The 18,014-nt window shown below is 41.6% G+C and overlaps 1 protein-coding gene across 1 annotated transcript in view; it reads left to right on the top strand.

Annotated features, from left to right (window-relative positions):
* WDR64 (WD repeat domain 64) overlaps window positions 1-18,014 on the top strand; it is a 67,468-nt gene that overhangs the window by 29,116 nt on the left and 20,338 nt on the right. Inside the window, exons 10-18 of the mRNA XM_054576474.1 lie at window positions 503-642; window positions 4,237-4,363; window positions 7,364-7,512; window positions 9,903-10,026; window positions 11,866-12,041; window positions 14,763-14,939; window positions 15,365-15,495; window positions 16,642-16,743; window positions 17,807-17,876. Of these exons, the coding sequence (XP_054432449.1) occupies window positions 503-642; window positions 4,237-4,363; window positions 7,364-7,512; window positions 9,903-10,026; window positions 11,866-12,041; window positions 14,763-14,939; window positions 15,365-15,495; window positions 16,642-16,743; window positions 17,807-17,876 (1,196 nt within the window). The remainder of the gene's footprint in view (window positions 1-502; window positions 643-4,236; window positions 4,364-7,363; window positions 7,513-9,902; window positions 10,027-11,865; window positions 12,042-14,762; window positions 14,940-15,364; window positions 15,496-16,641; window positions 16,744-17,806; window positions 17,877-18,014) is intronic.

Here is an 18,014-nt window from a genome sequence, read left to right as displayed (position 1 = left end):
AAGATCTACCCTCTTGGCAACTTTGAAGCCTATAATTTGGTATTATTAACCACAATCACCATTCTGTGCATTAGATGCTCAGAATGTCTTTACCTTATGACTCCAAGTTTGTACACTTGGACCAACACCGCCAAGAGATATCTGCACTCCCCATGTTCATTACAGCATTAGTCATATTAGCCAAGACATGGAAACAACCTAAGTGTCTGTCAACAGACGAATGGATGAGAAGATGTGGTGGTACATTATGTACAAGGGAAAATTGTTCAGCATTGAGAAAGAAGGAAATCCTGCCATTTGTGACCACATGGGTGGACTTTGAGGGCATTATACCAAGTGCAATAAGTCCAACAGAGAAGGATTAATACTGTATGATTATATATATAAACTGAACTTATAGAAACATGGGCTGGGGGTGGAGGAAATGGGGAGACACGGGCTCTTTAACCTGTGCCCGCCTGTATCCCTGAGAATATAAGCAACTGTGCCATGTCCTTTCCAGGGGATGACAAAATGCTCCGGTTGTGGCACCCCAATATCAGCACCAAGCCGGTGGGGAAACTTGTGGGACACATGTTCAGCATCATCGAGATCGTGACCAATGAGAAAGATCAGCTCGTCATCAGCCTCTCCTCTGCCAAGGTAACGGGAAGGAAAAACAATGTCAAAAAAAGCTGTTTGTTTCCCTTGAAATCAGCTACTGGGAAATCTAGAATACAGACAGTGTTTGACTGAAATAGCTGGCAGCCGCTGAGAAAAATATTATCAGTGTGGAGGAGGAAATGAGGAGCCACTGTTCTGTCTCCACTGAATACAGCACAAGGAAGGACACGTTTGAAGAATAGAAAGAATGCAGATCTGGGAAGAGAACAATCATTCTCCTCGACAGCCAGACACAAGAGGCCCTTCCCATTGCAGACACGGGCATCATCATTCGGTGCAGAAAAAATTAGGATTTCTGTTATTGTGGCTGTCATCAGTGTTTTAAATGTTCTAACCCATGTGATAAAATAAGAAAAAAAAATAGTTATAAATATTGTAAATGAGGAGGCTAAATTATTCTATTTGCAGATAATGGGGTTTCTTTAAAAATGTAATAAAATCAGCTCAAAATTTTAGGACAAGTTGAATAAGGTGGCTGGTTTTATAATGGCAAGTTATAAAAATAAATTTCTATGTAAGAGCAGTAACCAGTTGGGGAAAAAAATGGTCAAATGGAGAGCATTTACAAGGAAAAAGAAGTAGGAAATACTTAAAAATAACCTTAACAAGCAATACTCACTGTTAATGTGAAGTAACTATGAAGTTTTTCCTGAGGTACTTGTATTTAAGAACACTTGTATTTAAAAAAAAAAAAAAAAAAAAGAACACTTGTATTTAAGAACATGGGACTATTGTACTGTAAGACAGGGGTCCCCAACCCCCGGGCCATGGCTGGGGACCAGCTTGTGGCCTGTTGGGAACCAGACCGCACAGTAGGAGTCGAGCTTGAATGTAATGCGCTCGAATAATTCCTAGGCTAACCCACCCCCACCCCCAGTCCGTGGAAAAATTGTCTTCCACGAAACTGGTCCCTGGTGCCAAAAATGTTGGGGACCGCTGCTGTAAGATATACCCCAACAAATTAAGCTCTGCATTTAATGAGATTCAGGGTTATGTAAATATCAGTTGTCCAAGGTTCACGTTTGCTAGCTGGAGAAGGGTGTTGGGAGGAAATTGGAGATGATAGGAAGCGTGTGTTTGGATGCACAGACACCAGAAAGAGAGAGGGTTTAGGAAACTGGAAGCAGTTTCATCTGACAGTAACAAAGAAGGTGTGTGGGAGAGGGTGCAGAAAAATCCAGAGGGCAGTTGCTGCATGGTAACGAAGATCTCCATGCCTCTGCCCCCTCGGCGGTCCCCGCCTCCCTGAAGCCCCCGGGACACCAACAGGACTGAACACTGAAGAGGGGAGAGATACGAAAAAATAGAATTACTCTATGAGAAAAAAAATCACAGATTTCAGAACACATTCACATCGATGCAATAAGGTAGAGCTTGTTGGTGTTATAGAGTCCCTTTTAGACACATGAAAACTGAGGTTTAGGGAATTCAGTGATAGGCTCGAGCTGAAACCCTAATCTTTTGCCTCATCCTTTGCCCCCTCTGCCAGCCACAGGTCAGAGTGCCCCCAGGGGAGTTAGAGAGACTGCCTGCTGGGAAGGTATCCCAGCCAAAGCAATAACATGAGAAACAACTTGAATGGAGACCAGTTTCTATGGCACTTCTTGATTCCACTTCTGCTGGCCTCTCATTTAGGCTCTGAACCTAAATTCATAAATAGTCCTTTACATTTGTTTACTCTATGATGCAAAAGACGGATAAGGTTCGGTGTTGTAGCTACTCCCTCAAAATATGCGTGTTAGTAGGACAAGGAAGTACAAGTTCTAAGTAATGCTGGCCTACAGGGAGCATACCTAGGACGAAAGCTCTTCACCGGTGTTCTGCGAGTCACGTGACTTCGACATCCTCTGCTCCTACACATGTGGACCACCCTGCAACGGTGAAGTTTTTAACTCAGTTCGCTACAAGTGTCTCAAATAAGAAGTTAGTATCTCTGTTAACAGAAGTACTTATTAAAGCTTTCTGTGCAGTTTTAGCCTTTGCGACAGCAGGGATGGACCTGGAGAAAATTATGCCAAGTGAAATAAGCCAGTCAGAGAAAGACAAATACCATATGATTTCAGTCATACGTAGACTCTAATGAGCAAACTGAACTAAAATGCAAACTAAAGACAGACGCATAGATAGAGAGCAGGCTGGCAGCTCTGGGTGGGGGCAGGTTAGGGGGTGGAGGGATTGGGCTAAAAGGAAAAAGGACTCGTGGACACAGACAGCAGTGCGGTGACTGGGAGGGTGCAGGTAGGCGGGTGTAAGGGGACTAAGTGGTAATGAAGGTAATGGAAGAAAATTTAACAATAAAATGATCGTATTACTCAACAAAGATTCTAACTTAATAGTTTAATCATAATGACTATAATATGGAAATACTTAAAGCTGATGCATGCTAGGAGACATAATTCTTGATGAAATCACACTTATTGCCAAAATTCAATTACATTGTAACTTGCTTTAAAAAGCAAACCAGCCCTGACTGGTGTGGCTTCCTGGTTTGAGCGCCGGCCTGTGAACCAAAGGGTTGCCGATTCGATTCCCAGCGCCGGGCACATGCCTGGGTTGCGGGGCAGGTCCCCAGTGGGGGGCGCTCAGGAGACACCCACACATTGATGTTTCTCTCCCTCCTTTTCTCTCTCTAAAAATAAATAAATAAAATCTTTTTAAAAAATAACTAGGAGATGAAGAAAACAAAGACCAGTTATTTCAAGTGATGAAGGGCAAACTTGACCTAGTTTGTTGAATTAATTCTTTCTAGTCTCTTTTATCAACCCAAGTTATAGTTCAGTATTATGTAGTTCTCTTTCCTTCCTCAAAGGAGAATTCTGATAACCTATTTCCCCACACTCTTACTATATTTACACCATCCTTAAAAACTACTTTCTCTAATCCTAGCATGCCTGGACAGGAAGAAGGGGAGGTTCTTAAAATCCTCATTTAGTAATGTCTTCCCATCTTCTTAAGTCATGAGAGAGCAACTTGAAACACTCCACCTAAAGTTCATCTTCCATCTGTTTTCTAATCTCTGGTACAAAGAGAAACACGACTTCCATTGCATTGTAAGTCATAGGAGTCTTTTATTATTTCTCCAAATACTTATTTTTTAATTTGTATTGATTGATTTTAGAGAGAGAGAGAAAAGGAGAGGGAGAGGGAGAAACATCGATTTGTTGTTCCACATATTTACACACTCATTGGTTGCTTTTTGTATGTGTCCTGACTGGTGCGTGATCAAACCCGAAACCTTGGCGTATCAGGATGATGCTCTAACCACTGAGCTGCCTGGCCAGTGCTCCAAATTCTTAAATAAATCCTCTGTTTTCCCTTCCCTTCTGTAATGATACAAAAATCAAGTTCCTTTAAGCAAACATTTAATCACTGCTGTTTTCCTCGGATATTAATGAACAATAACTGAACCAGGAGTCCAATAAGAGTTCAGCAAATGTGTGCTCGTTGTGTGAGACATTCATTGCTTCAAGTTTTTAGGAGCATATTGCAGACTCTGAAAATGCTTTACATAAACAGCTTTGAGTGGAGAGGGCAAAGTGTCACAGTGGTGAACTGTGTTCTTTACTCTGCCAGGTTTTCAGGGTGTGGGATATCCAGACTCTGTCACTATTACAAGTCTTCCACGACAGCCAGGGAGGCCCCGGAGACATGCAGATTTATTCCATGGTCTATGATTCCAATCATGGCATGCTTATTGCAGGTAAGCGCCCCCAGCTAATGGCAAACAAAACTCATACCTTAACTTTTAACTGGTATTTTTCTTAACTAGCACCTGAGCACAAACCAGAAGAAAAACAAAACTGGAAAGGAGATGTATAAACCATGATTTATCACAACAGATACTTCATCTAATTCCACTTCCTCCTGTGTGTTCATGGCTGGGATGAAAGCCACGGCGGGGGGTGGGGGGGCGATACAATGTGTAGCTGACCTTCTGTGAAAATACCACGGCAGGGCTCCAAGCTCCTGGACCTAGAGAGACGTGGTGCGGGTCCAGCAGAAATGTGGGGTGTGCCCTGCTGGGAAGGCAAGGTCAACTCAGCTCGGTTTTGACGCTGGGGAGCAGGAATATGGTCCCTCTTAAAACGGGTGCACCGCTTTCTTCAGTGAGGTAGTTTGGTCCCTGACACTGATACTGAGACACTGGTTACTTGGTAGGAAGGATGCTGAGCCTCCCACCTGCCTTTGCTGCTGGACAAAGAACAGCAGAGAGAGAACAGATGCACGAATGACAGATCCCCAAGGCTGATGCCAGCAGATTCCTTTCCTCCTTTTCCTGTTGCCTCTTGGAAACATGTGCTTACTAAGGAGACAAATACTAAGCATTTGCTTACCCTCAGGCTTTAGGAGAAAAATGAACCGTATTAATAATTCATCTTCCTTCTGGAACACCAACCCAAAATGCATTTCCTAAGCATTTTCCCAGTGACCACCTGCTCTGACTTCCCATGGGGTTAATTAGGGCAGGGAAGCGCTTGGTGCTTTTGCTGGTGGAGAACATCATTATTTTTAACTTCTGTGTTTTTTTCTGGATAACATCCTAAAAATTGCAAGCAGATTTTCTCTGTTAGTGCCTCAACCTGCGTGTTTGATTACTGGGCTCCTCATTTCCATCCCATTTATCATCAGAGTAACTGAGGACTCAAGTATTAAGACAAAAAAAGGGACAGAAAATCAAATTTTCTTCCCAATTTTATGTAATCGTGATAATATTTTGCTTATAAAAATATAGAGCTCTGACCCTGGCTGGTTAGTTCAGCTGGTTAGAGCATGGTCCTGATATGCCAAGATTGTGGGTTCGATCCCCGGCCAGAGCACTTACAAGAATCAACTGATGGATGCATAAATAAGGGAAACAAGAAACTGATCTCTTTCTCTCTTTCTTCCTCTCTCTCTCAAATCAATAAATAAAAATTAAAAATATATAGAGTTCTGCATATTACCTAATCACTAATATTGCATACATTGACTGCAACTGTCAACTTGACATCAGAATTACATGAAGTTTATTTCTCAATTTTTCATTCATGCTTCGATTCGAATGAAGCATCTGATGTAATCTTCTAAATCACATTCTGGGACCCCTACATAGAATATGCTGTGGTACTATTGCTGTTATTGTTATTACTCCTATAAGACAACTACCAACTGTATAGTTCTTTTACAAAGTGCTATCATGTGCTTCAGGCCATGTGATCTGCACAGTCGCCATACGAGGCTGGGATTATTATTTATCCTATTTTATAACTGACAAAAGTGAATATCACACTGTTCAACTGACTAGTAGAAAGATAGAAGGTCAATCCAAAAGCTTCTAACCCTGAAGCCACGTTCCTTCTCAGCATGTCATTATTTTCACAGCAATAGTATAATGAGCCAAAAAGGGAGGGGAATTGCACTTGTTCATGCTGATCTAGATTTGCAGATGTCACTGTCAATATAATGTTAAAGGGCCCTGGCTGGTGTGGCTCAGTGGATTGAGTGCTGGCCTGCAAACCAAAGGGTTTCTGGTTCGATTCCTGTGCTCCTAGAGCACATGCCTAGGTTGCAGGCCAGGTCCCCAGCACGGGGAGCGCAAAATGCAACCGCACATTGATGTTTCTCTTCCTCTCTTTCTCCCCACTTCCCCTCTTTAAAAATAAATAAATAAAATCTTTAAAAATATACACATAATGGTAAAGGATCTACCAAGAAGCTTCAAGTGTTATTTGACTAGCTGGCTACCATATTCCTATTTCTATATTGAGATGTTTGAATTGAAAAACATTCCCAGAAGAGCCGTCAGTCTTTCACACATGAATACATTTTACCTTAAAATGTAAACACCTGAGAAAAAAGTGTTTAGTAACTTGTAACTCCCACTGAAACCTTTCCTAAAGTTGAGATTTCTTTGGATAGACTTGAGAAACTCAACACAAAGGAAAAAAATTACATCAAACATAGGAAAGAGATTTAATTTTTGTTTGCGCTATGGGATGCTTTGGGGTTCTTATTTCTATTTCCAGACATTACACTCAACCAGGATACACAGCTTGTTGCTTTTGAGAGTTAATGCATACTTGCAGATTACCATATCACTGTAAAGCTGAATCAAACACCCTTAGAATTCATGTAAGGAATGCCTGCTCTCCATCTACCTCACTATGGTGATGTGGAAAATAATCTTATTTAATATTAATGTTACAAGCACTGACTTGCAATCGTTCTCATTGCTTAGACTTAATAAGACAATGTTTACCATGTTTTTTTTTTTAACATTTGTTAGTTGAAAAGGGCTCTCTAACAGTAAGTTCTAGTCACTGAATGGCAGCTTACCTGCCAATTCCATCTCCCTTATTATTCTCCACCAGATGGAGTGTGCGCTGTAAGCGCTCTAAATAGGAAAAAAGGAGACTATAAAAACAGGAAAAAAAGAAGTCACTGAAAAGAGGTTATTAGTGAACTCCAAATGGCCTCCATGCACTTGAAAATCATGAAGCCCAAAATGAATGCTTTTCTCTGACTGACTAAATGATATTTGTTCTATTTATCAAAATTGTTGTAGAGTAAATGAATATATTTTAATTTCATTAGAGTTCCTAGGCATTGATATTACTAATCTCACTGATTGGCTGTTTACAAATACAACTGGTTGGATAAAACCCTTTGTGATGCAAAACTTTCATATTGAGTGTTTATGAGATTCTTATTTCTGTTTCAGGATCTAGTGTTATAGACATGTATCCTTTGACTAGGATGATACAAGATACAAAACAGGTCCCTCATACTCACGAACGAGAAATCAATGTCTTGCTTTACAACAAATGTTTTCACCAAGTACTTACTATCTGCTCTGAATCCATAATTAAGGTAAGCATATACTGACTCTTCAAAAAGAAAAAAAAAAGGCAAAGCAGATAGAATTTTCTCTTCTTACTGGTAGGTCTTTGAGTGATTAAGTAAATGTAGTGGCATGTATGATAAGACCCTACATTCGATCTATTTTTAAGCTTTCACAAACACATTAAAAAACAAGTATTTTAAGCTAGCTCAAACTGTGTGCAATTAAGTCACATGATCAATTAAATAAATAAAGCTAGTTGTTATTATCAAAATAATATATACTATATTTTGCCATGTATAATGCACTTTTTTGTCCAAATTTTTGAGGGAAAAAGAATGTGCATTATACATGGGTAGTAACTTTGTATTTGTATAAATTTTTAAAATTCTCTTATTTAAGCTTATGCATTAAAAGTGTAACTCTAGAAAGCAATAATATCTGTATTAAAATACAGATATCTGTATGCAACATACAATAATACAAAAAACAAATATCAAAATATAAATAAATAAATTGAATTAAAAATTAAAACAAAAGATATTTTTTCCTCTGAAAGTTGGGGCCAAGAAATGTGGGTACGCATTATACATGGCAAAATACAGTAGATACACTATGTATGAGCAATTTTTTAAAAACTGTAAATGCTATGTTAAGAACAAAGGGAAAGAACTGATAGATGTTTCCTAGAATCCCTATAGGTGCAGGCTATGTGCCAAGCGCCTTAAACCCATGACCCTAGCGAATCCTTACAGTAATTCTCTGCGGACAGATAGAACTCTACTTGAAAGGGGAGCAAACAAGAGCTCAGAGAGAGCAAGCGCCAGGCCTGGGATATGAACACAGGCTTGTCTGATGTGAATACCTATGACCTTTCCTCCGCATTCCTCTGGCCCTGCCATTCCTGTGTTCCGTAAAGGCCAGGGTTTGTGGCCGTGTGCTTGCGTCCACGGCCGGCACGTAGCAGTAGTGGCTGGGCGTCTTCGCTTCAAGTGTTCGTCCTTCCATTCCGAGTGTGCCCTCTGGGAGGAGACGTGCGCTGCTGGGGAGCCTGCCTCTGGAAACCCTTCCAGTCCCCTCGATGTCTCTGACCTTCTTTGCACATCTGCTGGAGAGTTTCTCAGGCCCAAAGCTCATGCCTATCCCTTAATTCTGGTAATGCCTAGGGAGTAGGCAGAGGGAAATGAAAACGAAAGCCTGTTCTGCTTTCACGCGGTGGGACTCTCCGTCTCCCCTGGGGGAGGAAGACTCTAGGTGAGTTTTCCATACCTGATGGGTCAGAGGGGGATGCTCCTCAAGCCAGGAGATGGGTGACCTCTGAAACGCATTCATGCAGTGACACACGTTCCTCTTTCTCCCTGAACGGTCCCTCTGTACCCAGAGGCACACAGAAATCGGAAGCATGGCCTCCGGGGCCAGACTGCCTGCCTTGGGATCTTGGCTCCACCACCTCCCAGCTGGTCACCATTTGTTTTCCGGCCTCCCCACGGTTTCCTCAGCCCCTCCCCTCTCCCTCTGTGGCCCCAGCTGCAACTGCCTTCTTTCAGTTTCCTGAAGGAGCAGTCAATGCCCCTTCCCTTCCCCCGCCCTTCGCATATGCTGCCCTGTCCCCAAACAGCTTGAACGCAGCCAACTTCATCCTGTGCTGCTGCTTCGGTTTTATTATACGTGAGCATAGCAGCTCCACTGAGGAGGGGACATTCCGACCAAAGGGCTGCAGGAATATAAAGTCTCCGCTGTGTTTCCAAAGAGATGATGGAGAGTCCTGGCGTGTTTCTGGATTTTCTGAGTACACCCAGCCTAGTTACAGGGACGGCCTTCTCTGAAGTCTCAGCCTCCCCCCCCCGCCGCCCCCCCCGGCTTCTCTCTTTCTCCCTCCCTACCCGCCACCCAAGTCTCAGTCTCTGTCTCTCTGGAGCTGAACCCATCTCCCTAATCAGAACAATCCTTAGAAAGGTCAGTGACCCCGTTCCTCAAGGTTCCCTTACGTTCCATGCTATTCACCACAGATCCTGTCCAGTGGCCCGTAGCTAATTTGGATGAGTGTGAACAGAGGAAAAAAAATCCAGTTTGGGTTTTTGTCTGCTGGACTCATAACTGTTACATTTCTATCTAGCTTTATACTTACAATAGTGATTGACTACTTCCTCTGCAGCCAGGGGCTCCCTGGGACAGAGTCGCTGCCTGTCTCAGCCACGGGCACATGCAGCTGACACGCGCGCTCCGGGACAACACAGACACTTCCTTTAGCACTTCCTTTGATCAAATCAATACGCATGGCAGAATGCTGGGAAAGCTGTTAGATTGGTATAACAATGATCTTGAGGCTGTTTTGAATATATTAAAATTTTGATAAGAACGGGAGGGCATGTGGGTTATTGGATTTTTTTTTTTGTTTGTTTTTTGTTCTTACCTACAGATATGGGAATTTGAGACTGGCCTCCAAATCTACCAGATTTTAGACCCTCATGGCTTCAATGTTGAACTGACTTCTGCAGCTATCAATGAAAGCGGATTTCTTTTTGCCACAGGAGCATATAACGGTCAGACTACTATTCTGCTATGGCCTCCCTGTGTCAGTACTTTGAGGCTTTGTCCTAGGAGCTTATTAGCTGGTTGGGGTTACGGGGAGGGGAGGGGTCCGGGGGAAATGAACACCCAAGCCAGTGAGGCGGCAGCGTCTGCCTGAGGAGTGATAAGCTCTTCTCTAATGGGCCTTAATGTCCCGGCACTGATGTCCAAAGGAATTAGTACCTTCCATTACACTTATAGAATTGCTTTCCGCTTTGCAAAAGTCCTTCACGCCTACAATCTCACTCCATCCTCGGTCCGACTTCATCTGTGTTGCACTGGCTCATTCTGTCCTACTCTTGGGGATCATCAGCTAAGAGGTAGACATTAGATTCGGTGATTGCTGATAATATTTTTATTGACAGTCAGTTTGGGGGCCAGACAAAATATCTGGCCAGCTTTGTCACGTAACTCCCAGAGTTCTCCTTGGGACTTGTTCATGTGTGCGAGCTCCTTGGGGACATGTGCGTGTACACGTGGAAGAACGTCAGGTTCGGGCTGTGCCGTGTTGTTTGATGTTCCTCGTGCTGGGATCATCACAGGGGACTTCCAGGAACTAGGGAACTACAGCCCGCCTCCCCTCTCACTGTCTCTCACTCTGAACTGTGGGAAAGAACCGCTTTATCTAGACCAAATGCATGCACTTTGCAGAATACATTTATTCTGGAGGCCTATTTACTAAATAAATGCAGACTGGTAAGGCAGTCGGTGCCTTGAGTGAACATCCTAATGTAAAAGTCTGATTTTTAAAAGTGTGAGCCGGTAAGGCTGCACATGACATGAAATCGGGACTGCTGAGTTGATGGGGTGGGAATGCATGCAGCTGCTCTCCACGTGGGACAGTTCGTAAGAAAGCGGTCCACTGCTCTTAGCACACCCTGCACAATGTGAGAATTAGCCATCACAGAAATTCTGAGCAATGTGCCCAACTATTATCGGTCATAAGCATTAAGCAGTTCAACGTGACTGAGATGGTACTGTTTTCAGGCAAGCGTAGTATTTCTATTTGTTAGTGCTAGATCTAGAGTTCTTGTAAATATTGACAGTTAAGGGGGCTGAGGCAAAGGGCTGAGGGGGCTGTCTGCTGGATCTAGCCCTGAGGTGACCGCTGTGAAGACCTATAATTCTCTTTACTGAGTATTGACCTCAAACTAGGCAGCCAGCAACTACACTGCTCATCACCATTCCTGGCTCCTTGATCAAGATTCCTTAATTAAAGCAGTGAAGTTAACTCAAAGGAGATTGTAATTTCAAATGCAAAAAGAAGCTCAGCACTCCTTTTGTATTTTTTCCCCATGTAATTAACAAAACAACTCAAAGCTTGATAGTTTCTTATCTGCTGGGATTCTCTGAAACCTTCTCTTACCCAGTGAGAACTAAAGTCCTAAAACATGTCAGCACCTTCAAAACTGTGACTTTACTGCAATGATGATATTTACTGTTAATAATAATTGGTAGATATTGGGGATTACTTAGCAAACTTGAAAACAATGGGAGAATAAAGGCAGAAAAGATCCATTTAAGACACAAAGCGCAGACAGGAGAGCCTGAATTTAAAAAGAAAAAATAAACTATTGCGATTTCAATACATTGTGCTGTCCTGTTTAGTTTTTATCTGCCCTGTGACAAATCAAGGCACACAGAAATAATACTTTGTGCCCAGCAAGGCTGGGGAGACTCACGTCTGTAGGAAATAAATAGAGGATAAATTGTCGGCAGAAAACTTTCAAAGAGATCCATGTTCACTGAGATGAAAGCCAGGCTTGCTACCAATTCTTTTTACCCACCAAGTCTTTCCTGTGTGCTCTCAGGAACAGTTAAAATCTGGGACTTCGACAGCGGGCAGGAGATGAAAACACTGCACAAAGGGAAGGACTGGATGGAGGAAGAGAACGGGGTGAAAAGCCTGGTTTTTCTGAAAGCGCCGGAAAAACAGCAGTCCTTGCTCCTCGTCTTGGAGCGCAGCGGGAAGATCAAAATGATCCAGGTTTGCAGTCCCGCATTGACCTTCATACTCTCCCTGCTCTTCTTGGGAAAATCAACTAAGTGAGTGGGTAACCTCACTGGACTCCTCTCTTGCCAGCCGGTTAAGGATGGCATCTCCCCACCAACCTTCCGACGATGCTCCTAAGTAACCTTGCCCAGGTCCAAGCAAAGAGCACAGAGGGACAGGGAGCAGTGGTTCCTCTCTGTCCCTGAGGGTCCCCAGTGCATGTAGGGGTGCTCAAGTCACTTTTTCAGATTGTCACCGAAATTGCTTTGTTTACGTTTCGGTTAGTGATGCGGTGTGCTCAAGGCTGTGTCGGGAGGTTGGAGGCAGGCTATTTTCTTTCTCCTGTGAGTCTGTTACCACCGAAGAATGCCTTCTTCATATTTCAAGTGAGGGCTAGATCATTTATTCTGCCTATTGAGTGACTCTTTCCCTGCCTAGAACTCAAGGGCTCATTTTCAATCACCACCATCATCATCCGCCTTCTGAACGCTAAGATCAGAGGAAAAAAGAGTTTAGCACAGAGTAAGATGATTGTTGATGGCCCGATTGCTGGGAAAAAAGAAGTGAAAAAATTCCCTGGTTGAGTATACTCTTCCCATAAAGAAATCAGAGAAATCTCTTGTAAGGTGTACAACAAGAAGTGTCCCAGGCAGGAGTGTAGTTCACCCTGGAGTCGGAGCTGGGAGTGGCATGAAGGAAAGAAGCACCTGACCTCTATCTTTCCAGCCTCTCAGCTGCACTAAACGAACCAACAAACAGGCAAACGCTGCCTCTGTGGTCACATTCAGTCATTCAAGGGCTGTTGCTAGTGCGTTAGGTACGGAGGCCGAGTTCCCATAAGTTTTACGTATTTATTTTTAACGCCTACAAACCAGTCCTTAATGGCTTGAAATATACTGTCTCTTCTGCACTTATATCATTGATTTTATTTTTTTCAAGCTTCAGAAAAGTGCTTGTGCAACCGCCTGGTCTTTTTTACAAGTAGCTGAAGTCCTCATTTTACAAATAAGGAAAACAAGACCCAAAGAAGGCATGTACTTTGCTCAGTCTCTCACTAGATCTAAGGCTAGAAATTTGCTGTCTTCACACTTAGACCAATATTCTCTCCACTTTGCCATAGCTGCTTTCAACCTTACAAATTTGGCCTTTATTCCCATATAAAAACTCACAATTCAAAAATTAATAGCATGTCATCAATAATAATCAACTAGGAGATAGAATAAATGATTATATTATAATAGCAAAGGAAATATGAGGCACCTAAAATAAATTCAGCAAACATATGCAAGAGTTTTGGGGAGAAAAGAGTAAAGGACATAGAAAAAACAACATGAAAATATGAAGAGCTGACATTTTCACAGATGGGATATCACAAAATATCTTTGCTACATTCAAGTTAAAAATAATCACCTTTCTTTTTTAAAAAGTGAAAAAACAACAGTAAAGTGTACAAGACAGGAATGTAGTTTACCTGGTTTTAGCAGGTGACATGGTGTCACATGGTGTGAAAAGACCACTCACTTTATCCCAGGTAACTGAGAAAAGAGTAAGAACAAGAATAGCTAAAGAAATCCCACAAACCGAAAAGAAAAACAAATAACCCAAGATGAAAATGGACAAAGGACAGATAAGAAAACCCAAATGTCTCACAAACACATTAAGAAAAAGGTTCACCTCACTAACTCAGAAAATATGATTAATATAATTAATTTTAAAAATAGTTTTGAAATGTCCCATTTCAAACCCATCATATAGGCAAAAAATTAAATCAAGTAAAACCAAGTGTTGGCAAGATCATGAAGAAAGAAAAACTCTTACTACTCCTGGGAGTGGAAATAGATGGCACTCCCTTGAAGAGTCACTTAGTAATATCTAGTAAAGTTGATATGTGCATATCTTACAACTTGATAATTCCGCTCAAGGCATTGCTCTAGAAGCTATAGCAGTTGTTCATAAAAGCAAGGAGCAGAAGCCCTGGCTGGTGTGGCTCATGGGAGCATCATCCCCTAAACTGAAAGGTTACAGGTTTGATTCCTCGTCAGGGCTCATACCCAAGTTGCGGTTTGGACCCCAGTCGGGGTGCGTATGAAGGGCAACCGATCAATGTTTTTCTTTTCCATCAATGTTTCTCCCCCTCCGTCTCTCCCTGTCTTCCCCTCTCTCTAAGATCAATGAGCATGTCCTTGGGTGGTGATTTAAAAAATTTAAAAATTAAAAAAAAAAAAACAAGCACCCAAAAGCTGACCCATCACTAAGGAAAAAATAAATTGTAGTATATTTATACAATTCCTTAAAGCAGTTAAAAATAAATGAACTAGAGCTCTGTGTAGTAACTTGTATAAATCTCAAAAATATAAATTTAAAAAGCAAGCAAGTTGAAGAAGAATCTATACAATTCAATAACATTTATAAAAAGTTTAAAAGCCTGAATGCAATGTTTATATATATGTACATATATATGTAGAATATATGTATTTGTTTATGTAGAAATATTAAAACTTCCATAACTACCACCATATTCAGATTACTAGTTACCACTGGAGAGGGAAGAAGAGAGAGGAATTATATTAGGGAAAGAGAGAGAGAACTTAAGACTTGACAAAAATGGGTGGTAGATATATCATGGTACATTCTATTTTTCTCTGTATCCTTACAACAGCTCAAAATAAAATAGTTAATTGAGTTGTTCATGTACTCACTGGATTTCTGTTAAAGGGTAAAGAAGGTAATGTTTTTCTCTTGGTGACATGGGAGCTGCCTAATGTGGTACCTGTCCTACAAGATGGTAATCGTGTTGTGCACCTGAAGTCACCTGCTAAAGCCAGGAGCATGGCTATTCCTTTCCCAGATGTTTCGCTGATAGTTGAGGAAACCTCTTCTCAACGTATTAATGTGAGTTTCATTTCTTGATTTTCTTCCTTTTTATTCTGGAATATTACAAACACACACAAAAATAGAGAAAATATTATAATGAACTTCAATGTACTATTACTCAGCTTCAACTATAAAATAAAGAAGTCATGAGGATGCAATGTGTAACACGGGATATAGTCAATAACCTCATAATAGCTTTGCACGACAGACGGTTTTCAGGTTTACGGTGATCACAATGTAAGTATATACATGTCAAATCACTACGTTGTACAACTGAAATGAATATACTATTGTGTGACAACTATACTTTAATAAATTTTTTAAAAAAATCATAAGACATTTTAAGTGAATTCTAGAGTAACAAAGTATAATATAGCATTGGACTGTGGTTAGATAGTGTGTTCACAATTGGATTCCATGAGTTGATTTCCTTCCTTCTTCAGGATCCTGCAGTTACTACACGAGTGAACTGCATTGATTTTTTCCAAGTAGAAGGATATAATTTGATAGCTGCTGGAACCTTAAACGGTGTGATCATCTTATGGAATTTTGTAACATCCACTGTCAAAGAAATGTAAGTAGCAGTTTTTCCTTAAACAATATAAGACGTACTACAGAAGAGCCAAAGGAACATTCAATATCCAAACAAACAAATAAGCAAAAGCAATAAATAAAAGTGGTAAATACACTCAAGCGAGGTTTCTTGGAGTTATGAGCATAAAGAGACTACGTTCTAAGTGTCTAAATCCCAGAATAATGTAAATAAGGTGAGCCTTGAATATTTGTCTTCTCAAGTGCTTTAACTTTTACTCTTCTCATTTTAGTATCTGCTTTCACATGCTATCTTATCCAAATTTATAACCTCAACAAATACTTAACATGCATACTAATTTTAAACTCTAATCTCCCCCAGAGCTTCAAACATACATTATCTGGTAATTGCCGCGCATGCCCCAAACTTCATTCCAGTCTACTCCTCTCCCAAAAAACTCCTCTTCCTATATTCCCAGTGACACCACTGTCTACTAAGTCACCACAGTCAAGTGGCAAGAGGCACTCCAGATGGATTTTCCTTCTCATTCCTCACCCCAACACATCTAATTCACTACAGGTCCATACTAGCAAGGGCATGGCATATGCAATTCTAAACCTCAACCAATTAGATTTTCTTTCTACTATGGCCAGAAACTTTATCCTCTCCCTGCCATCCATTTCTAAAAGTTCTTGCCATCAGTTGTAAAGGAAATAATATAACATTGTATTATTTGCTGTGGTTGGATTCCAAATAATAAACAATCCATGTTGTACAATCGGGCTAGAAAGCAAGGGCCATGTGTGAACACCCTATGTCAAAGGAATTTGTAATATTGTACTTTGAGGTACAAGGTGGTCAAGAAACTTGGTGAATGAATAATAATAAAACCAAGTCTATCTGAGCATTTGGAGGAAGGAAAGAGATATAAAGGAAGAGAAAAGAGAATGGGAGAGGACAAGGGAAAAGAAAAAAATGCAAAGGAAATTTCTGCCTCTCTAGTTACAGTGTGTTACATACTACTGGTCTACCTGGACTCTTTGCTCTTTCCAATCTTAGTCTGAGTCTGTCCTTTTCACCAGCTTTTGAGCTACATGGGATATTAGCTCTGCATGGGATATGTAATATAAGTAATGTACATTACCTAATTTTTAAATATTTATTATGTACATGTATGCTTCTTTCCAGATACAGACCTGAAAATTGCCTTACAGAAAATCCTGACTTGGATTCCAAATGCTTTAGAATTAATGACATACTGTTCCTCTTCCGTTCCCCTGAATGTGCAAGGTAACTTTGTACTTTTAGGGAAATGGTTCAGTGTCTACAGAGGATGAAAGAAGAAATCAACTGAAATTAAAGCAGAGCAGAGAAATACAGTTAAGGGGAGACAAATTGGGCAGACAACTTAGTTTCAGCCTTCTTCACTGACCCTGTCTTTCATAGTGGGTGGTCCCCAGGGATCTGACTTGCTGTGTGGAGATCTAATTTCCCTATCTCTGTCAGTCTCACTGCACTCCTTACAACAGTAGCAAAGAGGGAAAATGCTCACTTGACCACACATGTAGCCAACGTCAAACTCGATGGGCACGGATGTGAAGCAGATGGGATATGCAAGGCCACTATGACCAATCACACGGCAGCAAGTGTCACGGGACATCCACTAAAACTGAGCCATCTTCATCCATTTCTGAGAGCAGGTCATTGTTTGTATATCTGAGAAAAGATATTTTCTTCTCTTTATATTTGCATGAGAGCTCTGATTTTTAGTCCGTAGGCCATGATAAACACCTCTGTGCTAGCTTTGGGTCACCCAGTCATGAGCCAGAATATAACAATACCTTCTCTCCCTCTTGGCTGGAAATTTCCTTATTCTGAGAATAATTTGAGGACGTGTTCTGGGTCTGCTTGCACCAGAACCCCAAGGCACATCTCAGCATGTTCCAGAAGCATGGAAGGTCAGGACGAGGCCAGACCTGGACAGGGCAGAGCAGAAGTTGTCAGGCTACTCAGGACCGCCACCAGCACCAGCACCCCGCTCCCACCACATCAGCATCAGAGCCTCTGGAACTACATCTAGCCTTAGCCGCGGGACAGGGCAGAAATTTTAGTTCCCAGACCAGCCAGCAGTGAACCTTGATTCTTGAGGCTCCCCGATAGTCTCCACTCATGCCAGACAAATGAGCCTTTGTTACACGAGATGCCGGGCAAGCTTTGTTTTGTAAGTGAGTGGTTCCGTATCTACAGAGGATGAAAGAAGGAGTCAACTGAAGCTAACATGGAGCAGAGCACCCTTTGAGTACCGTAGACTATCTTAACTTCTCCTCATTGGGCTTCCTCCCTCTCCTTGTAGGCAATCAAGTCAGGATTCCATATGCTCTTCATCCCAACGTGGGTCTAGTAAGGGTCCCCAGAGCAGCAAGGTAAGCAAGGGACAGGGAGAGTGGGTCTTCCTGTGACACCCCATATGGTTGGTCCAAAATAATAATCTGTTGCATTTGAGCTCTTCCTTTGATAGAAAGTAAAGGTGAAAAATTCTCTGTGTATGAGTTTATGTGAAA

This window comes from Pteronotus mesoamericanus, unplaced genomic scaffold (genome assembly GCF_021234165.1).
Source record: "Pteronotus mesoamericanus isolate MK-2021 breed Mesoamerican mustached bat unplaced genomic scaffold, CSHL_Meso_final contig_347, whole genome shotgun sequence".
In the NCBI taxonomy this organism is placed as follows: domain Eukaryota; kingdom Metazoa; phylum Chordata; class Mammalia; order Chiroptera; family Mormoopidae; genus Pteronotus; species Pteronotus mesoamericanus.
This window is presented reverse-complemented; position numbering and strand designations above follow the sequence as displayed.